The 24,439-nt window shown below is 40.1% G+C and overlaps 1 protein-coding gene across 1 annotated transcript in view; it reads left to right on the top strand.

Annotated features, from left to right (window-relative positions):
- The window catches only part of LOC137970514 (fibrocystin-L-like), a 73,502-nt gene that overhangs the window by 5,843 nt on the left and 43,220 nt on the right, over nt 1–24,439 (top strand). The window contains exons 4-23 of the mRNA XM_068817033.1: nt 201–336; nt 614–719; nt 3,118–3,175; nt 4,390–4,480; nt 5,975–6,025; nt 7,190–7,272; nt 7,923–8,033; nt 8,164–8,274; nt 8,883–8,969; nt 10,600–10,871; nt 11,458–11,703; nt 12,724–13,249; nt 14,301–14,488; nt 16,451–16,742; nt 17,745–18,032; nt 18,950–19,227; nt 19,441–19,696; nt 20,520–21,347; nt 23,130–23,194; nt 23,463–23,593. Of these exons, the coding sequence (XP_068673134.1) occupies nt 201–336; nt 614–719; nt 3,118–3,175; nt 4,390–4,480; nt 5,975–6,025; nt 7,190–7,272; nt 7,923–8,033; nt 8,164–8,274; nt 8,883–8,969; nt 10,600–10,871; nt 11,458–11,703; nt 12,724–13,249; nt 14,301–14,488; nt 16,451–16,742; nt 17,745–18,032; nt 18,950–19,227; nt 19,441–19,696; nt 20,520–21,347; nt 23,130–23,194; nt 23,463–23,593 (4,204 nt within the window). The remainder of the gene's footprint in view (nt 1–200; nt 337–613; nt 720–3,117; nt 3,176–4,389; nt 4,481–5,974; nt 6,026–7,189; nt 7,273–7,922; nt 8,034–8,163; nt 8,275–8,882; nt 8,970–10,599; nt 10,872–11,457; nt 11,704–12,723; nt 13,250–14,300; nt 14,489–16,450; nt 16,743–17,744; nt 18,033–18,949; nt 19,228–19,440; nt 19,697–20,519; nt 21,348–23,129; nt 23,195–23,462; nt 23,594–24,439) is intronic.

The raw sequence follows: 24,439 nt of genomic DNA, 5'->3' as shown, positions 1-24,439 counted from the left end.
ATAAGGGAGTGTTTGTTTACAATCTTGATTCATTGACGTCCACCTAAATTTTACTTTCGAAATATGAAAAAATGTCGTTGAGGGGCGCGTGTGACTGATAACCGCTGTAATGAAACAAAATGTAAACAATGCCGTCAGCAAAGATTCCCTTATTGGTGGGCTCGATCAAATTACTCTTCGCTTCTTTTTTCGTTCCGCAGGTTTCGCCAATGACCAGTTTAGTTTCCTTGACGCAAACTTAGGAAACATAGTCCTGTTTAAATCAGACAAACATGAAGTGGAATGTGACATCGTCCCCACCGACGTATCAGATAAAAGGATCGCTTGTGAAACACGGTGAGACCATCTGAAACTAAATTTCCTCTCTTAATTGAAAACTAGGGTATTGCGAGTTCGAACTGGCATTTGAACAAGCACTTTCATCCTCTCTCACATTCGAAACGACATTTGCCTCATTCGATATGGCATTGTCCATATCCGAACTACAATTTTCCATATCCGGAATCCGAATCGGTTTGTCACAAGAGATTTAATATTCTACAAATTTGAATGAGCATTGCACGTATTCGAATTATGGTCCCATATGAAAGGACTTTTGTCGACTTCATTGCAGGCGCTCACCAACAGCCAGTGAAGGCGAATATCAGCTAATGATGTTTGTAAACGGGAAAGAAGTCACAAAGTTGTGCGAAAGAAGGAAGAGATCGTGCAAGTTTATGGTGAGATAAGTTATTTCAATTTTTTCCCTAACCCATGCTCCCCCCCCCCCCCCCCACCCCAACGGATTGGTGATTCCTCAAAAGAAAAAAAAGTTGTTCACGATTTTCTTGAAACTTTCCCTGAATGTTCCCTACTAATCCCTGTTTTGAGATGCTTGCTTAAGAGATATAGTGGGCCAATCTTACCCCATTGATGCCTGTGCTGATACTAAACACGCGTGTTATTTCATCGGCCAGGGTACATATTTGCGGTTGCTAAACGAGAGGGTTTTTAAGGTAACACTTGGAAAAACACCTGATAGGTAGAATGTCTAGAGCATATGGAACAGTCTTATATAGTTTATGGAAAAAACACTCAACTTGAAACGACGTTGACTCAAAGCGTTTCTCGAATCGTTGTTTTCAAGATCATAATTTACACCCCTGGGTAGGGGGCTCTGTGTACGTTTTTAGCTATATCTTTTTTTCCTTCCGATAATCTTTTTTGAATTTTTTTATTTAAAGGGGATAATTTGTACACCAAAATAATGCAATTAAAAATATAGGTCACCGTGCTTGCTTAAGAGTAAAACACCATCGCACCTGTCTATCTCGATTATCGTAGATCGCAGCAACAAAATTCGCCAGGTTCTCGGAATGCGCGCGCTTATTCGCAAAGAGTTATGGGTCATTCACACTTCTCTCACGTGTTTTAGAACTGTTTCAGCGTGTATGACCGACTTACGCCACATTTACAATGTTGCAAATTTGACCAATTTATAAATATTGACACAGCATCTGCGCAGTACAGGATGCGCAGTGCAATATTGAGGAGTCACCTTAAATTAACATAGCTTTAGAGGGGCTTTCAATTGAAGTACCAAAGGTAATTAATTTTAGAGGATGTTCTTGGTTTTGCATGGCTATTTTCATTATCTGTTTAAAAAAAACGCGTCACATCCTGAGCCAATCAGAAGAAAGAGACCAACAGTTTCTTGCTCGTACTTGTTTTCCCGCGCATGGCGCGATATCTAATTGGCTTATTTGGTGCTCTACATCACTTGTTATTTCCCACTTTTCATGTATTTCTGCAGTTCAAATGTATGAGCATTTCATATATTCTGCAGCTTTCATTCGTTCACCTCACAAGGGATGTGCATTATTTCGAACTCACAACTACAAGTGTGTGGGTCCCAGCTGGCTTGATATAGCTCAGTTGGTAGAGGGCAGCGCAGCGAAGCACAGCGCAGCGAAATCACTCGGTCATGGATTCGAACCCCGTTCAAAGAAGCCTGGATTTATTTTTATTTTTATGATTTAAGTGTCTTTGCAATCAAAACATCACTTTTCTTTTTTTCTTCTTCGAATTGTGAAATTTTGTTTGTTCAACATCCGACCTGCAAATTTTTTTACTTAAATTTCGATTCAAGGATTCAATTGCTTTGAGTACAGGCTTTAGATTTTATACTCTGCCCCCACTCTGCTTTGCGGCAGCTTGTTATTGTTTCGAAACGATGAGCTTTTTTTCTGATTGGCTCTACGCTCATTCCTGTTTTCTTTCACCACGAAAGCCCGTAAAAGCGCGTAACAGCGCGATCTCGAAGATTTTCTGATTGCTACGGTCGAATCTAGTTTGGCTCATGGATTGCTTTAAACAAAAGGGCCCAAATTTTTTTCTGAGAATCGTTAATAGCTCTGGAATGAAAGCGAACGATGGTGACGAAAACGAATTGATGAACATCACAGCGGAGGTGTAAAAAGTCTGAAAACAACATATCGCTAGTTGGATTCGACGAAAGTTAAGATATGAAGCCATCTTAACTTGAAGTGATTGGATTATTCGCATTTCACCAAATCACCGTAATTTTATTTTCTTCGTTCACAACTGACCATTAGGCCCCAGAGAGCTGGATTTAGGAGAGAATGACGTCAAAGACTCACTCTATTACAAATGCGCCAAGTGTGAATGCAGCGATATTAGTTATGCAAGCCCAAAACCGCAGCCCGAATGCCGTAGTCAGTCGTGTACACACATAACCCATTCTTTGGACAATTGAGTGTGTAACGTCATTTTTTTTCTCGACCCAGCTCTCTCAAGATTTTAAAGTTTGTAATGGCTGAACATTTAATAAAACTTGAAATATCTTTCAATTGAAAAAATTAATCGTCTATTTGAAACGAAGGCTTAAAACTTCGACAGCGAAGTCATAAGCAAACTCAATTTCAAAACATGAAGAAGGGAGATTTTTTTGTGATGGAAGTGTCATTTTAAACAATTTCCAACACTCCCTTTGGATAGAGCTTTTTCTTTTCGAAAGTGCTAGATATGGTAGTCGCTCTAAAGATAAAAAACATAAGCTTTCCCACCAACAGAAACTGGGCAACAGACCGCTAATTCTTAACCTTGATTTCTTCTTAGTTTTATAAATGGAGCACGCCGACTATAAGTAATTTTGAACCAAGAGCTGCGGTTCCAGGTAAGTGCATTACATAGCAAAGCGCTCCTGTAAACAAGCGGCTTATTGAGACAACGCAGTCTAACGCTCCATGTTTCCTGCTACTCATTCCAGGCCCAACCTGTGCATTATCCGTGGATTTGCTTCCATTTATTGAGGGTTTCCTTGGAAATGTCCCTGAGGAACATGCCAAATATAGTAGAACTAAAGGCAAATAAAAGCCTAGTACTTTTCGGTGTCAAAAAGGAGGGAACAAGTTGGCAATTAAAATCACCCATGTCCAAAAGTGCAAGTATTTAGATGAATGCCCAAATTTGATAAGCAAGTATTTAGATGCAAGTCCAAATTTGATATGCAAGTATTTGGATGCAACCCCATCCAGTTTATATGCAAGTGTTTAGATGCAAGCCCAAATTTAATATGCAAGTATTTGGATGCAAGCGCAATTTTGATATGCAAATATTTAGATGCAAGCCCAAATTTGATATGCAGGTAGTTAGATGCCAGCCAAATTTGATATGCAAGTATTTAGATGCATTCCCCATTTTGATATCCAACACGAAGTGTCCCTTAAAGTCTAAGCATTCTTTACCCATTTCTATCAATAAGGTTATGGTAAAGGTTAGTTAATTAGGATCTCTAGCCTGGTAGAGGTAATACAGATCATATTCATTGGCATTCTCTAGAGAAAATAGACCTTATTCATAAATGCAAATTAGCCTACCAAGCCTCATTTTAGAGCAAGAATTCTTTTCAATTAACAGTATGGTATAGAGGCTTGGTAGGCTAATTTGCACTTGGACAAAAGAATCATAAATTGACCGCCATTTATGAATAAGGTCTATAGTCAACAGTCAGTTGAACGCTTCTCTTCTCCTCTTATTGACCATTTTCACATTCCCCATGGTACACTTTGTTTGCCTTCCAAATTTTGCATAAACCGTTGTTTTCAAATGCTCTTGGGAATATGCAATATCCCAAGAGCATTTGAAAACAATGGCTTATGCAAAATTTGGAGGGCAAACAAAGTGTATTAAGGGGAATGTGAAAATGGTCAATTAGTGGTTTTACACGTTACGTCATCACCGCCATGTTGGTGGACGAAAACAAAAGATCTCTGATTGCAATTGTGCATTGCAGCATTCTTATCTGTGTCTCTTGATTGCAAACCACCTACATTATTTTCACTCCCGAATGTATTATTTTGTCTAGTCTTGTCTGTTTCTTGTCGTCAGGAACACCAGTTACGATTTCTGGGCTCATTCATACTACACAGTTCAGCAGGCTTTCTCAAGGATTTTCACCAGATCAAAATGAAATAACAAGGTGTGGTAATAAGATCAAAACAGTTTAGTATCGTAGATTTATTCGTTCCTTCTTTCATTTTATATCCCAGTGATCCGATACAATGCAACAAAGATGGAGCTGTTAAGACAAAAAATCTGAATCGTGCTGCAAGTGCGACAGGCGTGTTTGCACAAATTGTGGCGGTACTCTGCATAACAATAGGGATCTTATTCTCGGTTTTCACATGACGTCACGACCGCCATGTTGGTGCCCCTAAACAAAGAAAAGGCGGCCATGTTGGTGCCCCGACCAAATCCTCCGTGAATTTAACTCTATTATTATGCAAACGCTTCCTTTTGTTTTCGTTGAAAATCATGGCTGTTGATCACGTGAGTAAAAACCAACAATACGTACCCCGTTGACCAAAAAATCAATTCTTATTTTTCTTTGGATTTCAAAACTATGCCAACTAAACACTAAGATTTAAGCCTTGATTTTAAAGACACCTAGGCCTGTTTATTTTAACTGGAATTTTTCTATTTAATGGTTCGCCATTACTATCTTTAAGTTCTTGGGAGTGCTGGATCGATGTCACTTTTCCCTGGATCCAACCCTCCGAATTTTGAACGTGAGTAATGGCGGACCGTGAAATCCAAAGCTTGCACTCTAAGTAAACGGCCTTTGGATAAAAACGAAACCTGAAAATTTTGCCAGTCAGGTGTTAAGCAAACACACTTTCAAAAAGTCTGAAGAAAAAAAGGAAATGATTTTTTTATCACAGGGGCACTTTAAAGCACGTGACGTTTTTGAGCCACGAACGACGGTCTCCGTCCGTGGCTCAAAACATTGAAGTGACGTTTTCGTCGACGCCACGGTCGTTGATCTTAGTTAAAGTCCTTAATCGCTGTAAACAACGCGGAGAAGTCTGGTAATGACTATTCCCAGGCGTTAAATACTGTAACAGTGTTTTCAACAGAAAGCAGAAAAGCATAGTGTTGTCGGAAAACTTCAGCCTCTTCAAACTGAAGTGGTAGTGGTTTAAATAGATGATCCCAAATGGTTAGGGGCTGGTTGCTCGAGGCCTGATTAGCACCAACCTTTGGTTAAGAATTTCCATTATATTTAACGCTGGTTAGCGCTAACCATGCTTCGAGAAACCCGGGCCAGGATGCATGTTAAACCTCCCTCAAAACAATTAACACTGACTCAGTCCCGTCCGACAATTAACCGAGATTCCAAACGTTCCAAACGTTTTTACTCAACTTGTGACATCAAACCTGCATGCAATTCTTCTTTTGTATTCAAAGAAATGTTATATGTTAACCCCGGTGAATGAATGAAATTCCGCATTACTAGTTCGGAAAGTCGTAGTTTCGATTCCTGTATTAGAAGGATCAACAGCTAGGATTTTTCCGAGCATCCCCGAGTTACCCTCCGGAAAAATAAATCTCTTTCATTTCTCTTTTGTTATGAATCTGTTATGGTCAAGTGTTTTAATTTGTTTTCTTTTCATGATCTTTACACCTCCTGCAGAGTTTACGTTGGTCTTGAGTGTAATCCTTTTAACGAAGAAGTAAACGAACTGTGAGTATTTGAAAAAAGGAAATTAACAGAACTGTGGATTGAATCCTTAGTATAAGTTCCTATCTATAGAAGCACATTATCTATTTTGTTATTTTATGCAAATATGGTTTTAAGACAATTAAGTTTTACAACCCCAGATCACAACACCGCGGAGATAGGGCATTTACCATTCAACCAAAAATCCCGGAAATCTCGATTAAATGCCAGATGGAACAGTCATGCATTTTCCGGAAAAACCGTTTGGAAAATGCGGATTACCTCCAGAGGTACTTCTGATTTTCCGATCGGAACGGAATTTCGGAAATTCCTACACCATTTTACCTATTCTTGCCTATGCAGGCCCTATCATTTGCGTGAGAAATCGATTAATGAGCGAAAGTGAGCCGTGGGGAAGGTCTGAAAAGAGAACATCGTCCGGTTGGTCAGTATACCTGGAAAATCGCTTACCGTGTGGCTGGACAATCTACGAGCCATGCGAGTTTCTCACTTAAGTGTAAGCACCCATTTCAAATAGCGCTGATAAACAGTTTTTAAGTCCAAGCACCCATTTTAAAACGGTTAGCTTTCCATAACTGTGTGACTTGCATGTTGACACGCATTGTTCGCAAGTTGATTCGCTCGCCATGTTGGCTCGCCATGTGGGCTCCTAGTGCAGCTCGCACATTGTCCTCACTCGCTTACCATTATGCAACGGTCACTCCAACCGGAATTTTCCAACAGATGGTGAGCACCCAAAGTCCCCTGGTCTTAGCGAACAAACTGTTTCGCGATGGTATTTTCAAAGAATTTAGGAAAGCATTCTGTGACGTCAAATGCGGGATAGACCCATGTAACACACAGCTCACCTGACAGTCTTTGGTCCAAATGACTACTAGTTGTACCATCTTCGAGAAGTCACCGTGTGACACACAAAAACCGATATTGCGAGGCAAAAATGGCAAAGAAAGTGTGCCGTTTGGTGGAAATATTCATTTCATCAACGGAATGTATTTGATATTTGGTACACTTCATGGACTTGAAAGGTTGGTTCCTCTTGTATTCGAAACCGCGAGAACCGTCGTTTTAGAACAATGCGATGAATCCCCGCAATTGCGCCCAGCTGTTGCGCCTGTCTGTTGCCTGCGCCGGCAATTGTTAACCAGCAGGAACTGATTTTTATTGCAGGTTTGGAGCTGAAATCTCGAATTGCGGCTTTACGCCGAGTTGTTATGGTTCCTTCACATGTCTTCCAAAAGCACGAACAGCAGGTATGACTATACACAAAGAATTTCTACTTCAGTAACCTTCACTACATTTTGATATGGTCACATTGGGACTGCAAGGTGTTGATTTTATCAATAAACGATTTAATGATGCATTAGTTTGAAATTCCAGCCGTCTCCTCCCTAACCCTACTAACGATGCAGTTGCACGCTGAAAATTTTAAACGCGTTAGTAAGGCCCGTTTCAAACGTCGAACTTTACTTGTGCCGAATCTAATGCAAATGAGAAAAGTCTATTGTTTTCGCTCATTTGCATTAGATTCGGCACATGTGAAGTTCGACGTTTGAAACGGGCCTAAATGACCTCAGTTTTCCTCATATCCAACCCTCTCAGGTCCAATCTGTTAGTTTCGAACGTGAGTCATGGTGAATGTTGAAGTCTAAAGATACACTCAAAGTAAACAGCCTTCGGATGAAAATCAAAGCTCAAATTTTTACCAGTCAGGTGTTAAGCAAACATACCTTCAAAATCTGAAGAAAAAAAGGAAGTGGTTTTCTGATCATGCATGCAATTTGTGTTTAAAGACTCAACAAAATATCCTGCACTAACTTGTAACTGGTTTGATTCCTTTCATTTCTCTTCTGTTCAGTGACTTTCTCTTTTTCTTTTTTTTCTTTTTTTTTTTTTCATATAGGGTCCCACTCAGCTTCCTACTTAGTTTCTGGTATTGGTAGATCACAAGTTGACAAGAACTTGTGGCGTGTGGACAAAGACCAGGATCTTTATATTTACCAAACACACTCAGGTACCCAACTGACTGAGTTGAGCATTAATTAGAGAAATCGGCCCTATATGAAGTTATAGTAAAAAAAAAAAAATGTGTTCCTTTGTACTGTCCAATCCTTTGTCAGTTATCGTGTTTTTTTCCTTTGCAGATATTCACAATGTATTTCCCTCCTCTGGGAGTCTGGAGGGTGGGACTGTGGTAACCATCGATGGACTGGGTTTCAGTGAAAATCCTGCGAATGTGAAGGTCTTCGTTTCGGGTAAGTTCACAACGATGTCGAGAATGGAATTACAAGTAGATAGGGTTACAACATCCAAGGAAAGCAAAAACGCATTATTCACTTGATAAAAAGGTAGAAAACAAGCAGGCTTGTCAGTAAATGGCAGCTGCGGTTCAAGTCTTTTGCCGCTTTTTTAATACACGAAGTTATAAATTGTACATGTTTTCGACGTGGGATGATCCGCGAGGTGGGGAAGACTTTTGCAAATTTGGCATCTTTTTAATTTGTATCTCACCCAAAATGATAATCGGTCCTAGTAATAACATATTACGGTTCGTTCTTTTTGCTATACGATCATTTGATTTCAGGACTTGAAATTAGTGATATCGGAATGATTCCAGAAGTTGATGTTGATCTCTTGCACGGCCGAGGAATGGGGAGGCCGGATATCCTAATGGAGCTAAAGTCTGTTTTGTGTGCCGCAATCACAACATGTTCGCTGGTCATGTTCATGATTTGGGTGAATAATCTAATTTAAAGGATTTCTTTCGAGAAATGAAAATTAACTTCCGAATCGAACAAATCAGCTAACTTCCATATAAACTGGCTTTTTACATTTATGTCTTGGAGGTTCTTTATTCTTGCAGGTGTTGAATGCGAAATTCTGACGACAAGTGTTACTCGGATCACTTGTGTCACTGGCCCGAGAGGCGATACACAAAATATTTATCCAGGTATGTATCATAGCAGCATGTGATGACTTATTTGAATTTTTAGTTCACGTAAAACCCAAATCAGCGCTCTGATTTTGCATTACTGCGCGTGGAAGCTGTGAGTTGCCCGTGAGCAATTTCCCGCGCTTAGGCCAGCTGCACGGTACGTATTCACTTTTCGTTTTGATTAGATAAACCAGGTTAATTGTCTTTCCAGGACATGGAATTCATCAAGCACGGGCTGACTTGTTCACGGAGTAAACTAATTTAACACCGTTGGAATCCACCATTCAGGTTCCGATGCTATAACTTCTCTCACGAAATGTAGAAATGATCCCTGCACTTCACTGGACGATTTAAGCAATAGTCTCTTAAAAATCCCGTTCATTCTCCTCTGGCGCAATTGCTGTTTACGTTTTGGGCTAACATTCGTTAATGTGATTGGTTTCGGGCGGCCAACCAGAAAATGCTGTTCCATTCACCACATGAAATTATCGAAATTTTCAAGTAAAAGTTCTGGTCGAATGGGAAGCGCCCCAGATGTGCACAATCCACCACACACTCACCTTAAAAACTGTTTAAGAAGGGAGCTTGCGCAGGACGACGCACACAGCTACGAGGGCGTCATTCCAAAATATAAATTCGTATTATTGGTATTATGACATTGTTCCACCTCTTTCCGAATTTAAAATGCGTATGAAATGTCTATAAAATATCGATAAATTGACTGCTGTAAACGGAAGAAGAATCTAGAGAGAAAATTAAAATATCTAGCGCTCACGTCCTCCACAGGAGGCCCGAATTTTCAATCTATTGAAAACGTTAAGTGGACATTTTTTTTGCCCGGAACCGTGCAATATTTTCGTTCTGTTCGCACGGAACTGACGAACCGGATTAAAGTCTAACCTTTGTCAGCGGTTTTACCATCTGTTCATGCGTAGAGCGCTACTTCACGAAATCCAAAATGGCGTCAAGAAAGACCAACGGTAACGATAGTATCTGAGTGACCACGCATCCATGCAACCATGCCTTTTAGACGGTCAAGGTGTTCGCAGCGCGCTGGTTCAATTTTCGACCGTACCGGCTAAAATTTCGTCCCACAATTTGGGCAATAATGCCATTGGTTCAAAGAGGGAAAATGGTCGTGTTGCACGAGTGCAAGTGCTGCAGGCATTTTATAACACTTTTTTGCCGTGTTCTGCAAAACAAAACTTGAAAATACATACAATTAGAAGTTTTTGAAGACAAAGTGGACTGACCATTTAACAGTGATTAGAATCGTTGACTCTTTACTTCAAACCTGTTCGCACCAGTTCAGTTACAGGATATTTTGCCCACATAGTACACCGTCAACAAGATGTGATGAGAGCGAATACTTAACAGAGTGCAAGGTTATGTTTTAATGTAACTGAACGTTTTAGTTGCCGCAGTCCGCGTCCACTCCCCAGTGAATGTCTACCTTTCTACCAGTAAGAGATAGACGGAGTTGTACAGTAGAGAGACCTTTTGAATTAATCAGCAATGATATCAGGCGAAGTAAAGTTGAACCGAAACATTGCAATGTTGTTTGCCATGCCAATCTTAAATCCCCTAGAAATGATGGATCGATTGTTTACAAGAATCAAATATCTCTATGTCCTCTGTTTGCCAGGTTCTCGTGGCTTGTTACGTGAAATTTGGAAGTCGACAGTTAAGTCCAATCTCCTGGATATTGCGTCATTAACCTCTGACGCTGCTGATCACCACGTTGAGTTTTGGAAGGAAAGTGGCTCACCGGATGTTGACACGTTTCAGAAGACTTCCGGTTACAGTTCAAAGATCACGGGCTTTTTCGTTCCACTTCATAGTGACAATTACACCTTTTACATCCGGTCTGACGACATAAGTGAGCTGTACTTAAGTACTGGAGCTCCTGCTGGCAAGGTAACATTAAAGCGAGTGGTACTTACAGGGGCTGTGTCGCGGCAGTGCAGTTGATTTTGTGCAGTTTTACCAATTATTTGCCCGTACTTGCGATGCAATTCAAGGTTAACCCACAGTTTTCTTTTAAACAACACAAATCAAAGCTTAGTGGCAAAAAAAATGTCTCGCGAGCACACACAGTTTAAGTTGCAAACATCATCTTTTGGAGCAGAGCAGTTAACCAACAAACTCACATCCACATTTGACGCCGAATCTAGGAATCGAACCCAGGCCACATTGCAGGGAGGCAAATGCTCCTACCGCTGCGCCATCCCTGTTCACCATGATTTTACCAATACAGAAATTTGAGTGATTTGAATGTCTGTTGGAGAGAGAGGCGTTCGACTTAGCTCTCTTGTTTAGGCGTTTTTGAAGATTATTACCAACTGAAGCCGACTAAGTTGTGCTCAAAGTAAGGTTCGAAACCCAATAAACATCTGAAACATTTTTAAGGTGGCAGCTTCAGCTTCCTCGATCTGCGTGTTAGAGTTTCGTGATTCTTATCAAATATCCTTTTCGCGTAGAACATGCCAGTTTTTCTTTGCAGGTTAAGATTGCAAGCTGCTCAGCGGCAACACGTGATTGGTACCAAGTTCAGAAGTCTGAGCGAATTGCTTTAGAGGCAAACACACCATATTATATTGAGGCATATCATACCGATTTTGCTCATGATCACCACGTGTCAATTCGAGTCGGCCTGGAAAAGACTAGTCACACCAACGCTAAAGTTGGAGCCGCGAGAGACGAAAAACAACAAATAACAATCAGCTCAACGCTACACTGGGAAATACAGGTGTGTACTTCTTATCACGTGATTGAGCCATTCTCGAAGTTGCACCACTAAAAGCGTTTTTGTGCGGTACCATTTGAAAGGATGTATTCATTCGTCTCGTCTCGTCCGTTAATAATCTAGTATTATACTTCATGATTAGTTTGGTATTAATCCACTCCGCTGTCCTTTTTAACCTCTAACCCTAACCCTAATGATTGTCCTCTGGGTCAGGTTTGATCTATCTCGCAGAAAGAAAAGGTTATTAACTTATAACCAATTGATAAAGACTATTGCCCTCATTTTTAATGGCCTCTGGTAGCAGGCAATGCGGTTCAGTGGTCAGGGCACTTGCCTTGAAATCCGGAAATCCCGGGCTCAAGTCTAGTTCACACCACAAGTTGAATTTGATGCTGGTTGTCCCAGGTTCAGCTTCTCAGCTTCACTTGAAATACTCAACTGGTTTGCCTCTGGCCAGTTGGTATTCTTAACAGTTGTTTTTGTTGTTGTTGCATTGTTGATTTCGTTTCACTGGCCCCGAAAAGCCTGTATGGGGGGAGGGCGGGGGGGAGGACAGGTCAAGTATGTATGACTTTTGTTTTGCAGCCATCATGTATGGGGATTAAGGATGACCGCACCTCTACAGACTCGGGATTGCATCCTGAGTTCGTATGTGAGTTTCAGTTGATCTCAAGCTTAATCCGAGAGTTTTTTCTGGGCACTCCGGTTTTCCTCCCTTGGTAAAATTGATTCCCAGCTTATTCCAGCTTATTCCATCTGGCTATGGAGCTGTGCTCCGAGTTCAGCGGGCTGCACAGCTCCTTCGGTCCGACTTCGAGCTGCGACTTAGCAATTCAGTCTCTGACTGCGAGAAAGAGCGATTAGCAGAGCGAGATATGTATATACATTGATTAATTTTAATTTGATAAAAACTTCCATTAGTTTGATCGCAACTGCAATAATTTTGTTATTCATTGTTTATGCTCTAAAATCTTTCGTCGTTCTCTTTACTTATTCCCCCCCTTTACTGGATTACTATTTCAGAGTTTAGATTTAAGCAACTGGAACGAGGACGAAAAAGTTTGCGAGGTCCAGCAAATATCTATCACGATTTTACAGTGTAAAGAAGTTGAAAACAACGTTACTTCCTGTACAAACAACTTCACGCTCTTCTATGACGATGAAGCGATAACGTTGTCGTTAGAAGAAACAAGCAGCTCTGTTTTAGAGGACAAACTTAAAGGTTTGCAAGCGTTTCAAAACCGAGGCACAATCAATGTTACTTCTGTCGATAGCAATGACGACAACACGACGATATTTCAAATCTGGTTTTGTTTCACCGATCCACGAGGGATGGGAACGTTGAATGGAACCGTCTTCGATGACGAATCATTATCCTTGAATATAACTCGCCTTGTATCAGGACAATTAGCCCAGGAGTTTCAGTTGTTCTTTGACGATCAACCGCATCTTCCATCCGACACTCTTCAGCCAAGCTTCAGTAAGCAAGATATTGAGGAAGTTTTGGAGAACTGGTTTTCTGTGAAATGTGAATTTCGTTCCAGACTAGGTAAGGAAACAGATCGCTGTAATAATTACATATAAGATAACTATTTTTTTTTTCAAAATGGGCCTTCTTAATTTGTGTTGGCGGAGTAAATAATAATAATAATAATAATAATAATAATAATAATAATAATGATGATGATAATAATAATATTATTATTATTACATTTACATACATAGGGCCAGTATCTTAATGTTCAAAGGCGCTTCACGATATTAATTAAAAACGAACTAAAAACTAATTAAGACTGAATAAAGAAGATCTAAAAAACAGTAAAAAAAGTCACAAAAAGCCTTTTTTAAAGTTTATTTTTAAAAATAGACACTGACGAACTGTTTTTGGTGTCATGTGGCAAAGTAGGTCCGTGTAAAGATGAGCAACTGTACAGCTGATGCCGGACCTACTTCGAATAACACTACTTTCCTGAGTACACCTAATAAAAATTAATACTAATTAAATTTATACATATTTCCAAATTTTATACCTAATAGGACCTAAACTCAATATTCTGATCTTAATTAAGTGAGCCAAAGTTATGACTGTCCCCGATTGCTAGTTCATCTTCTTTACCACCAAGCTACAGCAGCCTTACAGGAGACATAACCAATTGGCCTGCAGTACCAATAGCCATGGTATGCCAAATGTTGGCAGCTTAACACAATCAGTAACTAGACATGGTTTCATGCTTCTCTGGCTTGAAGAGATTTTGAATCTTTGGATCCGACACCCTTGATGAAGACACTAGACAGAAAGTTTAAAACATTGGGTCTTTCAATTTTAACCGACTTTTAAGCTACATTCAAGTTCCAGCATCAAACTATGTCCGATTATCAACATGGTTCCAATGTCACGACCCTAACTTTCGTCATAGACATTAACCTTCAATTAATTAAGGCTCTTTCGAATTACTTCACTGAGTTCTTCAAAAACTTGCTTTTCGGCCCATTGTTGCTTTCGTTGAAGTTGTCCGCTTCTTCCGAGTGGAAGTGATGCAAACAACGAAGGGTTGATTCAATTGCTATATAATGACAATTATTTTCGCTCATATTTTTAGTGGGATATATGTTCTATGAAGAATACGAAGGAGACATTCAAGGGCGGGAATCTGGGGAGAGAATATCTGACAAAGAACCATTCTGCGGACGATATTCCTTACAAAACCCGACGACTATTTGGAAAGAAGGGTACACCGGATTTTTCGGCATATCTGCGATGTCGTACCGCATCTCCAGGTACAAGGAGGTAAGCATTTTGACATTTTGTTACAATGGTATCTGTGGTCATGTGTAAGTTAAGAATTTAGGATCCCGTTTAAGGAACCAGATGCATTGGAGTAAGTCTAGGCAACTGAGAAATTTCGCATTTTGTTTACTTGAAATGGCAAACAGAAAACACCTAGGCCGGGTTGTTCAAAAGCCAATTAACACTAATCCCACCATTAAAATTAACCAAGGAGTTTATTTCTCTTCTCCCGAATAATGCTGTTCAACGCTGATATTAGGCAAAACTTGACATCGGAGGAAGTCAATCTTGAAAAACAAAAATAAGCAAAAGAAACCTTTAACAAAAAGTTGAAAAAATAAAACAAACATTTACGCTAATCCTGGATTAAGTTAATCCGCGTTTCGAACAAGCGGGCCCAGGTTAGTGTTTGTCATAGACCGTATTCATAAATGGTGGCCATGCAAGAAATTATTCTTTTGTCTTCGTGCTAATCATCCTCACTAGCCAAACTTTGGAGCAAAAATTCTTTTGAGTTTTTGTTCGTGCTAACAAGGCTAGTGAGGATGATAAGAATAATTACTTAAGGCCGCCTTTCATGAATACGGTACAGTCTATAAATGCGCGAAAATTCTCTTCTTTCTCTTTCAAGGAGCTAAATTGAAACAAGTTTCTTTGATTTTTGGCAAGATGCCCGTTTTAGCCTAATATTTTCCGTTTGTGGTAAACGCGGAGCTATACCTCTCTATTCACTATTATGCACTCACGATGTCGTTTAACCCTTAAATATTAAATTTGACCATTTTTCGTTATCAGTTTGTACAAACCAATTGTACCAGAATGCGTCCAGAAATGCAGATATGTCCAGATATGCACCTAATAAGATGCATGAACAATTTTGACATCCAACACGAAGTGTCCTTTTTAAGTCTAAGCCAAATGAAATGTTTGGCGTGCTTCTTGCAAAGTGTTCACAGATTTGAATGATTGACAGATTTGTTGATCATTTGCGTTTTCAGTGCAGATACAAATTGCGCAGATAAAAATTGCGCAGACAAATTTTGTCCGTTCTCTTTGCCCAGGATAATTCAAAATTTTTCTGCTAATGCGGAAAGGCCCTTAACGTGAAATGGCCAAATTTAAGGTTTTGAGGACAACGTGAACATATAACTGACATTCTCGTATTTCAGTGCTATCTTTACTTTAAAACTGTTTGTGCCAGTCTATTAAGGGCGCGTTCGATTGACCCTATTCCGGAATAAGAATACGTGGAGTGATGATTAAAACGGTATGTTTGGCGCGTTTTGAAGGAGCAAGGATAATAAAAATTTGTTTAAAGTAGCATTTTAGCAGCTATTTGACAATTTTAACGTGAATCTCTGTAAAAATGAAGGATTTCTAACTTATATTCCATGTATTCCTATTCCAGAATACGGTCAATCGAACGCACCCTAAGTGGAGCCTAAGTTAGCGTGTGTTGTACCAAGTGAAGAAGATAGAATAATCCTGAATACGAATAGTGCTAGGTTATATTTTGAAGTGAGGTTTTCGTTGACTTTTCATCATGTTGTATCTTTCACCACGTACTCGACTTAATGTCCCATTAAGCAAGCCAGTGTGCTTTCCCAGTAGATTTGACTAAGGGAAAATCAAAGACAGTTTATCTTAAAAGACAGTCCGCCAACCTGATTATACGTTTAAGCCGTATCATGATGTATGAAGGGGGTAATTTCTAAAGAAACTGTGGTGCTGCGTCTGTGGGGAAGTAGTATAAAAAAATTTGGTTTTATCAACAGAGTTGATAATGTAAATTGGCCACCGTATAGCCAATTTACATTATCAACTCCGTTGATAAAACCAAATTTTTGTATCATGATGTATGTCTGAGAGACCGCGGACAAGAATATCAATGATACACAGACTCGATCGGCTTGGTTCCTAAAGCACCTGGTTAATACGGCATTTATCTTTACCTCCATGTAGTTTTGCTTCGCCTACAAAGGTCCCATAAAAGACGAGCTGAAATTTCAAATCAAATACGAAGAGAATGGCGGAATGGTGTACAAATCCCATGTGTTCCCTTTCGTAAGAAGTTCGTCTAGAGAAAACTGGGGGTTCTCGTGTGTGAATGTGTGGGATCACGTCCAAACTGTACACGAAGACGAAATCGCCCTGAAAGCTGAAATGCATAGCATTGAAATCGTAAGGCTGGGAGGTGAAGGTCAATACGATATTTTCATCGATAACGTGTGGATTGGAAAAAATCCCATAGATGGTAAGTTGACACAGTCAATGACAGGAGTAAGTTAAATATCCGTATATACTGGCACCATATATATACATTCTTTTGTCTTTTGACACAAAAAATATATTGAAATTTGCTCGTCGTAGTGGCGCTATAAGGCTTATTAGCATTAAAAGAAAATCGTTTTTTTATTTGGCGGCCGTAATAAGCCAACTCAGCTTCTTAAAACTCGTCACATTTATCATTTGTCTTTTTACGACCCTTCCCCGGTGTGTGTCCAGAAAAAACCTCACGATTTCCAAGACTTAAAGCACTACAGATGGCGCTTTCTTGCGAAGGCAGTTGCGGAGTCTATGCCTTTTCGCATTTAGGCCGCTTTCTAAAATGCCACTCAGTGAGGGGACTTCATCATATTTTCATAAAAATGGTAGAAAAAGGCTTGGTTTCGTGCCTAACATAATAATTAAGTTGAGTTTACCTCGTCGACGGCAATTGCACAGGCAGGAAAATATATTGGTATTTGAGTGAAAAATAATCGTGTATACAAGCTTCATTCTCTGATGCATAAGGTCCTCAAGCAACTAGTTTATCGTCCTTCTGACGAGCGCATTACACCTTATCTATATAGTTGCAGTTGACATCTGAGGACATTGTAGAGCCCGCAGACCAGCGGGACACATTCCCCATGACAAACCTACAGTTGTGACCTAGCTCCCCCCCTCCCCCCCTTCCTCATGAGTTCATGTTTGCTCAATGAGTAGAGCATGCCACCAGTATTAAGGAGGGCGTAGTTTCGAATCATGCCTACTAGGACTCTGGGTAGTTACTTGGCTCGTCAAGAGTAAATTGGCATTCTCTTAGTTCTGCGTTCTTAACTCCTTTGGAAAAACAACCAAGGAGCTAACTGAAGATCAAAGCTCTTCAGTCACCTCTCTAGTTTTATTTCACGAACTTTCTGTCTGTTTATTTATTGAGTAAATAAGTATGTCAGTATCTACTTATTTATCGATTTGTTGTTGTTCTTTATTTTAGTGGCACGGACAAGAAACGCCGTCAAACCAAATGGTTTCCTTATAAAAGAATTCAACATTGAAAAGAATGACAATAACTGGACGATCTCACTCCTCCCTGCGAATTGTGGCTCCCAACTGCCATTGCTCAGTGTTGTGAACACTGAACGGAGCGTAAATTCTACCCGGGAAAGAGCCTCATTTACCGTAAAAGGTCTTACTTCCAATCTTCAAGTGACGCGAGTACAAAAAGCTTCACCTCGAGTTCGAGGAACGTTTGATATCGAATACCAAGGGAAAGTGATCGGTGGTGAGTTTTTGAGAGCGGTTTTACATTTCTTTTAAAAGTCCGAGAGAAAGCCACCGTTGTCACGGTTCTCTCGGAGCTTGAAAAAACTTGTCTGCCAGCCACTTTAAAGGTATAATTTCACCGCTTTTATTTTATTGCCCACATTTTTATGAAATCGGAGAAGTCAACAAAAAATTAAGAAAAACCAAAGAAAAGATCATATTAGGCAATTTCTGCTCACGTTAATTCCTTGATATTTCTTTAACGGTTGTTTGGCAGTTCGTAGAAAGAGATATTTTGAGTTAATCTTGACGGCAACGTCGAGTGCTAAAAGGTATTAAAATACAAAAGAGACAAAAAACTGTAAAAGTTTTGACGCGTTTCGACGTAACGTCACGTCATTATCAAGACAAACTTCGGAGCTTGGCGCAAATCAACTTGAATCAGTAAGCGAATCAGTTCTATTGACAATTATGAAATTTTTGACATGGGATATTGCGGAGTTCTAGCTTTCTGATTGGTTCATTCGATCTCGGTTATCAGTTCATATACCGTATGACCTAATATGGAAACAAAACAGAATAATTCAATCACCTTTGTTTTAATTTTCAACTGTCTAAGTGTTCAGAATTTAACGAAATTTTAATAAAACAATTATTCCATTCGCGCTTGTTTGATATGAAAATGATTATGGCCAACTCGGCGTTCCGCGCCTCGTTGTCTTCGTTGGCTATTTATTATCTCATATCCAGTGCGAGCTCGTGAAATAATTGTTAAATAGAAAAAAGCTGAAGGTTGACGAGGGAAACATATATACCTTGTACCCAATTGCTCACATGTGTTTTCTTTCAGACGCTAGTTCAGCTCCACGTTTAGTTGCAGTTAATCTTCTTATTCTCTAATGAGTTCATGTGAGACACTCTTTTCATTTTATTCAGACGTTCCCGCCAACATCTCTGAGACTCGTCTCAAAGATCGTTTGGAGGAAGAGCTTGAGGAAGGAATTCTTGCAGTGGAGAGATCTGGAACATGCGCAGGATTCACATGGACAGTCACGTGGGAGACACGCGGCGGTGATCATCCTGAAATGCGAGCCAGAGGTGACAATCTCGATGGCAATGAAGTGTCGATATCTGTGCAAACCATTGAAAATGGAGGGTTGTTCTTGGATCCAATTCCGGGTGAATTTTTGCGAACGCCGCATTCGTCAGGGCAGGTAAGTGGCCTTGAAGGATGTCTGTCATAAAATTTCCGATATTAAGTACAATATGTGAAAATAATTGTTAAAAAAAAGCCAACTTTTTTTAGTGTAAATAAGTTCTATTATAGATCATGCTGCCGTTGATTATACATTGATCCATCGATCGATCATTCTGTCCAATTGATCAAATTTGTGTTTCATCGTTCAACTAATATTTATGCTTTTTAGGTGGTGGTCTTTGTAAATGATATAGTTGGATCATGCAACAGCAATAACTGCTCATTTAATTACTCGAATGATCAAACGCCCCAGCTCTCTTCCATATCCCCAACATCCGGGATAGGTGGCCCGTTTGGTGTCGGAACTGTCATTACCCTTGGTGGCTCAGGATTTTCCACAGAAAATGAAGATAACGTTGTCACTATCGGAGGGTCTCGATGCGTAGTCCAAACTAGCAACGAAGATAACATCACGTGTCGAGCAGGTAAGAAATATTGTTATCCTAAGAGAAAGAGAAAAAGACTGGTTTATTAAATACCCGTCTTCCGAATACAGTACAAATAATTTCAGACTCATTGTAAAAAGAGCTGAAATTATGAGCTTATATATTCACATTTTGTCAGTTTAAATAAAACTACACTAGAAACTCTGGTGTAAACGACTACACTGTGTAGTACTACATTGATCGAATGCCATTGCTAAAAATTGCAGAGTTTTCAAGTACGCAACCGTGGCCAACAACATATATAACATCAGTTACTATTAAAATCAAATCTACGATGTTTTGGCTCTTGCTCAAAGTATTGCTGAAAGACTGCACTTAAACCGTTCGGGTCTACACCTAGGCAATGAAATTCGATTTTTCAATCGCAAATTTCGCCGGGTCATAAAACTCGTTACAGAGCGTAGGAAGGTGGTAGAAAAAGCGCGAGTCCTACATGTATAACGTTGGTCGGAATATAGTTATTGTTTACATGGATGTCATCATTATGATGACTAATATTACAGAGCGGATAACTATCAATAAACAGCAGCAACGGTTTTCCGTAGGGTGCCGAAAACAACTCATCGGATGCTTCGCCTTGAAATCGCTCAACACACATGAGAACTTGTTGCATGCTGCCTTATTTTAGCTTCATTCCATCTGCCGGTGTTGATAAGCCAAAGTATAATAACTTTGATTTTGGTTGTACCACACTAAAACATGAGTCATCCTTTATCTGAAATTAACCACCTGCTTGCCCAACGGCTTTAAATGAAGGCTCAACTAGGTAATTTAAAGATTACTTTCTTTCTCTCTCCGTCAGACTACGGCCCTGGCGGAAGTCAAGAGGTCAAGGTGTCCACAAAAGGAAAAGGCATGGCCTCTAATGTTCAGCGTCTTAACTTTACCTATGTAATCAGTGCTACTTCCGTCACACCGTCCAGCGGTAGCACGGCAGGTGGAAGCAGAATCACCATATACGGCAGTGGCTTTGGAAACGATATAGGAAGGGCCTTGGTGTCACTGGATGGCGAAACTTGCGATGTCACATTTGTCAATATGTCGCATATAATCTGCGTTACTGGTGCACATGTTGCTGGAACGGTCTCAGTTGAGGTATCAATCGATGACAGCTCGGCCACCATTTCGAATGGATTCGTGTATGATTCTTCACTGAACATCCAAGTTATCTCTTTAAGTCCACAAACAGGTACTGTAAGTGGTGGGGACATCATTACCATTTCAGGATCGGGTTTTCAAAATAAGACAGAGGTCGAAATAGGAAGTGACAGTTGCCTGATACAAAGTTTATCGTCAGTCGAAATAACTTGCGTTACACCGCGTCACTCTCCAGGAAAATTTGTAATCAGGGTCATCACACCAGAAAAGGGTTTTGCAGTGATTCCAGATCAATACCAAGAATTTGAATTTGTGTTTTCCGTTCATTCCATTTTCCCTTTAAATGGGTCATTGGCTGGAGGAACATTCGTGACCATTACAGGACGAGGCTTCAGTTGTAACGCGTCACGCACACTTGTCACACTTCATAACAAACCATGCCAAATAAAGTCCTGTAACGAAACGTACATGGTCTGTGAAAGCAAGGACATTTTTAAAACCATCGTTGTGGAGAACCGTGGATCGCATCCAGGTTAGTTGAATATGTTCCTTAGTGACTATTCCAAAATAAAAATACTTCGTACATCTGGTTATCTTCTCCGTTTCATGGTATGAGAAATATGGAGTATTATTAATTATTAAAGGCCTGGCCAAACGCTCGCAACATTTCAACGCAACAGTGTTGTATGATGTTGCGACATGTGTTGAATGGACTGGCCAAACGCACGCAACATATCGCAACACGGTGGCCAAACGTACGCAACATGTTGTTCCCAACAATGTTGCAATATGTTGCGTTGAAATGTTGCGAGCGTTTGGCCAGGCCTTAAATTACATGACCGCGTGGGAATTTGAATTTTGGGTGCTTACCATTTAGCCAAATAATCCGGATAGAATGATCGTTGCATAAAGGTAAGCGATTTTCCGAATTTCATGACCAACCGGATGAGAATGGCGCTTACCATTTACTACACAGCATTCCATCCCGCATAGTTTACTCGATCTTGTGAGAAAGGGCCTGGAAACGGAAGGTTCTCGCAAATGGTAAGGGCATTTCGCGAATTCCATTCCGAACAGAAAAAGAGGACTACCTCTGGAGGTTGTTCACAATTTCCGAAAAGATTTTCCGGAAAATTGCCTTTCCATTTGACCTCAAACCGAAATTTCCGGATTATTTGGCTAAATGGTAAGTACCCTTTATCTTCGATCGAGTGCTGATGGTATCTCTCAGGGACTGTTGACATGAGTAAACTCGCCCCCGTGCGAGTTCCATAACCGGATGATGACTTGATTTCGTATCGTGTTTACATAATGACTAATTGATTTCATGTCGTGTTTAAATGAAGGCACACTTTGCGTTAATTAAACACCCTCTGTCCAACGGCATGCATAGCGCGAGTCGACTCAGGTTTCGTGGACCATGAAACCTCCATTGACCGTCGTATGTCTCTATCTTGTATTAAATCCATCGCAACCGGAGGAATTTTGTTCGAATTTACTACTGGATTAATATGATATTTATAGTGTTATTAGTGTTAGAGCCAATTCTATTCTGCAAGCCAACTTCTCTTCCATTCGCTTGTAGGAAAGAACACAATTTGTCGCTTATTTTCTCCCGACTGGCTTCATCAAGCAGAATAAAAACATAAACAAACGTGTACAAAGCATGTCGTTCGACAGAGAGTCTTTAAATACATGTGTGAACAAACATGGCGCGTGCGCTACCCGTTCCAGTCCACCAAGCAGTCAAGTTCATACCGAAACAAGTGGTAGTTCTTCGTTTACATGGCACTGTTACGGGATTTCATGCCGGAATGGAATTCTCACTCCGGTGCAATAACCGGGGTGAACTTGCGCCGGTATTACTCGTTCCGTTATGACATTTTCTAGTGGTATCATGTAACTCGCACCGGCACGAAAGTCAGCCCGGTATCTCACGAGTGAGCGCCCTATCAGCACGAGCAGATAAAATCGTATGCCCGCGCGGTCGTGTAATGTTATGTTTATTATATATAAGATTGTCGGCGCTAGATTCTCTGTTTTTGTATCTCAAAGACATTTTTTTACTGTTTTTTTTAAATAAAGTTTTAATTAATGGAACCTAATAATAATAGTATTGGCTGACATGCCCGTAACCATGACGACACCAATATCCTTACCTGTGAAAGATGACCGTAGTATCTTCACTTTGCGCAACGAGGATATCAATTTTTAGGAACAAGAAAAATCCCGCTACTTTATCGACATCTACATAAAAAACGTATGTATATTCTGGCTGAGAGGCAACACTGACAAAATTTTGTCTTTCTGTCAGAGTTCGGCCGCGGATATGAATGGGACCTAAAGTACCTTACTTGTCATCAAGGGGACTCTGTTGAGGTATGGTTACAATGAAAGGGCGAATTTTCACGCTATTGTTCTTAAAGCGCAGTGTACTTTATGAATACACCCAAGGTGTATTTGCGTTTGCATCTTAGCCTTAGGGAAGAAACTCAATCCTGTCTCTACAATCAAAAGAACGTGTACGACCTACAAGCGGTGTTTTACGTCATAATTTGAGGAAATGCGTCTCTCAAATGTGTTCCATAGGACAATGGAACGTACACTGTAATAGTCTTTAAAACAGCTTTGCTAATCTGTTTTATAGTGGAGGTGGTATGGGCAGATGTTTTCTGAGGTGTATTACAGCGTACATCAAACCGTCGATTCATCCACAGACACCTACGACGGAACTGGATTTTCCAGCGCTCTCAGCAAGACGGGAAGTTTTAAACACAGGTAAAAAAGCAATTATATTATACCAATACTTTGGAACTCTCGTCTTTGACTGTCGCCCTTCATCAGAAAATGGATGCTCGAGGCATTTTCTCGTACTTTACAAGTCGGAAAATTTCAATACAACTAGTTGCAAGATTTCTTATGAAAATTTCCCTATCTTGCTCAAAATTGTCGTTGTTCTTATAAGTATGTTTGCAATCGGTTGGAGAAACGAAGAAAGTATGAATTGTATAGCCTAAATCATAGAATGCTTCGTTATCAAGCCATAGATGGGGCACTGAAGCATATTTGTTAATTATTGAAAAGACGTATTTTTTTCGCTGATGACCCGATACTCGGCCTATGACCAGGATTGACCCCAATTAGATACACACCCAATTTAGACATCAAGATTGAATTAGATAAGAGTGCTGATCCATCACTTTGCGGTCTTGCCTCAGCACATTGACAAATGGATTTATTTCTAGATACACTTTGCGCGCGAAACAAACAAAGGGCCGCCAATTTCAACCAATCACAAGAAGCCATGTCACGCGCGACTGCTTCTGCCGTGTATTTTCAGGGACATGACAACTGAATTTCGCGGGAACGGGTATTCTAAAAATAGACTCCTTTGTACCTGTGCTGGGGAGCCCACCCATGCCATAACAACACTCTTTATCTAATTCACTCTTGTTGACATCCAATACGACGTGTCCCTTTCAGTCCTTTTCCAATAATTAGATACGGGTAAAGGTTCTCGTTATTTATAGCTTAGGGTAAATGCAGCTTTTTATCCTTACTTGAGGAACAGCATTTGGGGACACTTTGTGACGTTAATTGTCTTTATTCAGAGACACGAGTGAT

Source organism: Montipora foliosa, chromosome 9 (genome assembly GCF_036669935.1).
Source record: "Montipora foliosa isolate CH-2021 chromosome 9, ASM3666993v2, whole genome shotgun sequence".
Taxonomy (NCBI): Eukaryota; Metazoa; Cnidaria; class Anthozoa; order Scleractinia; family Acroporidae; genus Montipora; species Montipora foliosa.
Note: the sequence above shows the minus strand (reverse complement) of the source record. Positions and strands in the feature narration are given on the sequence as shown.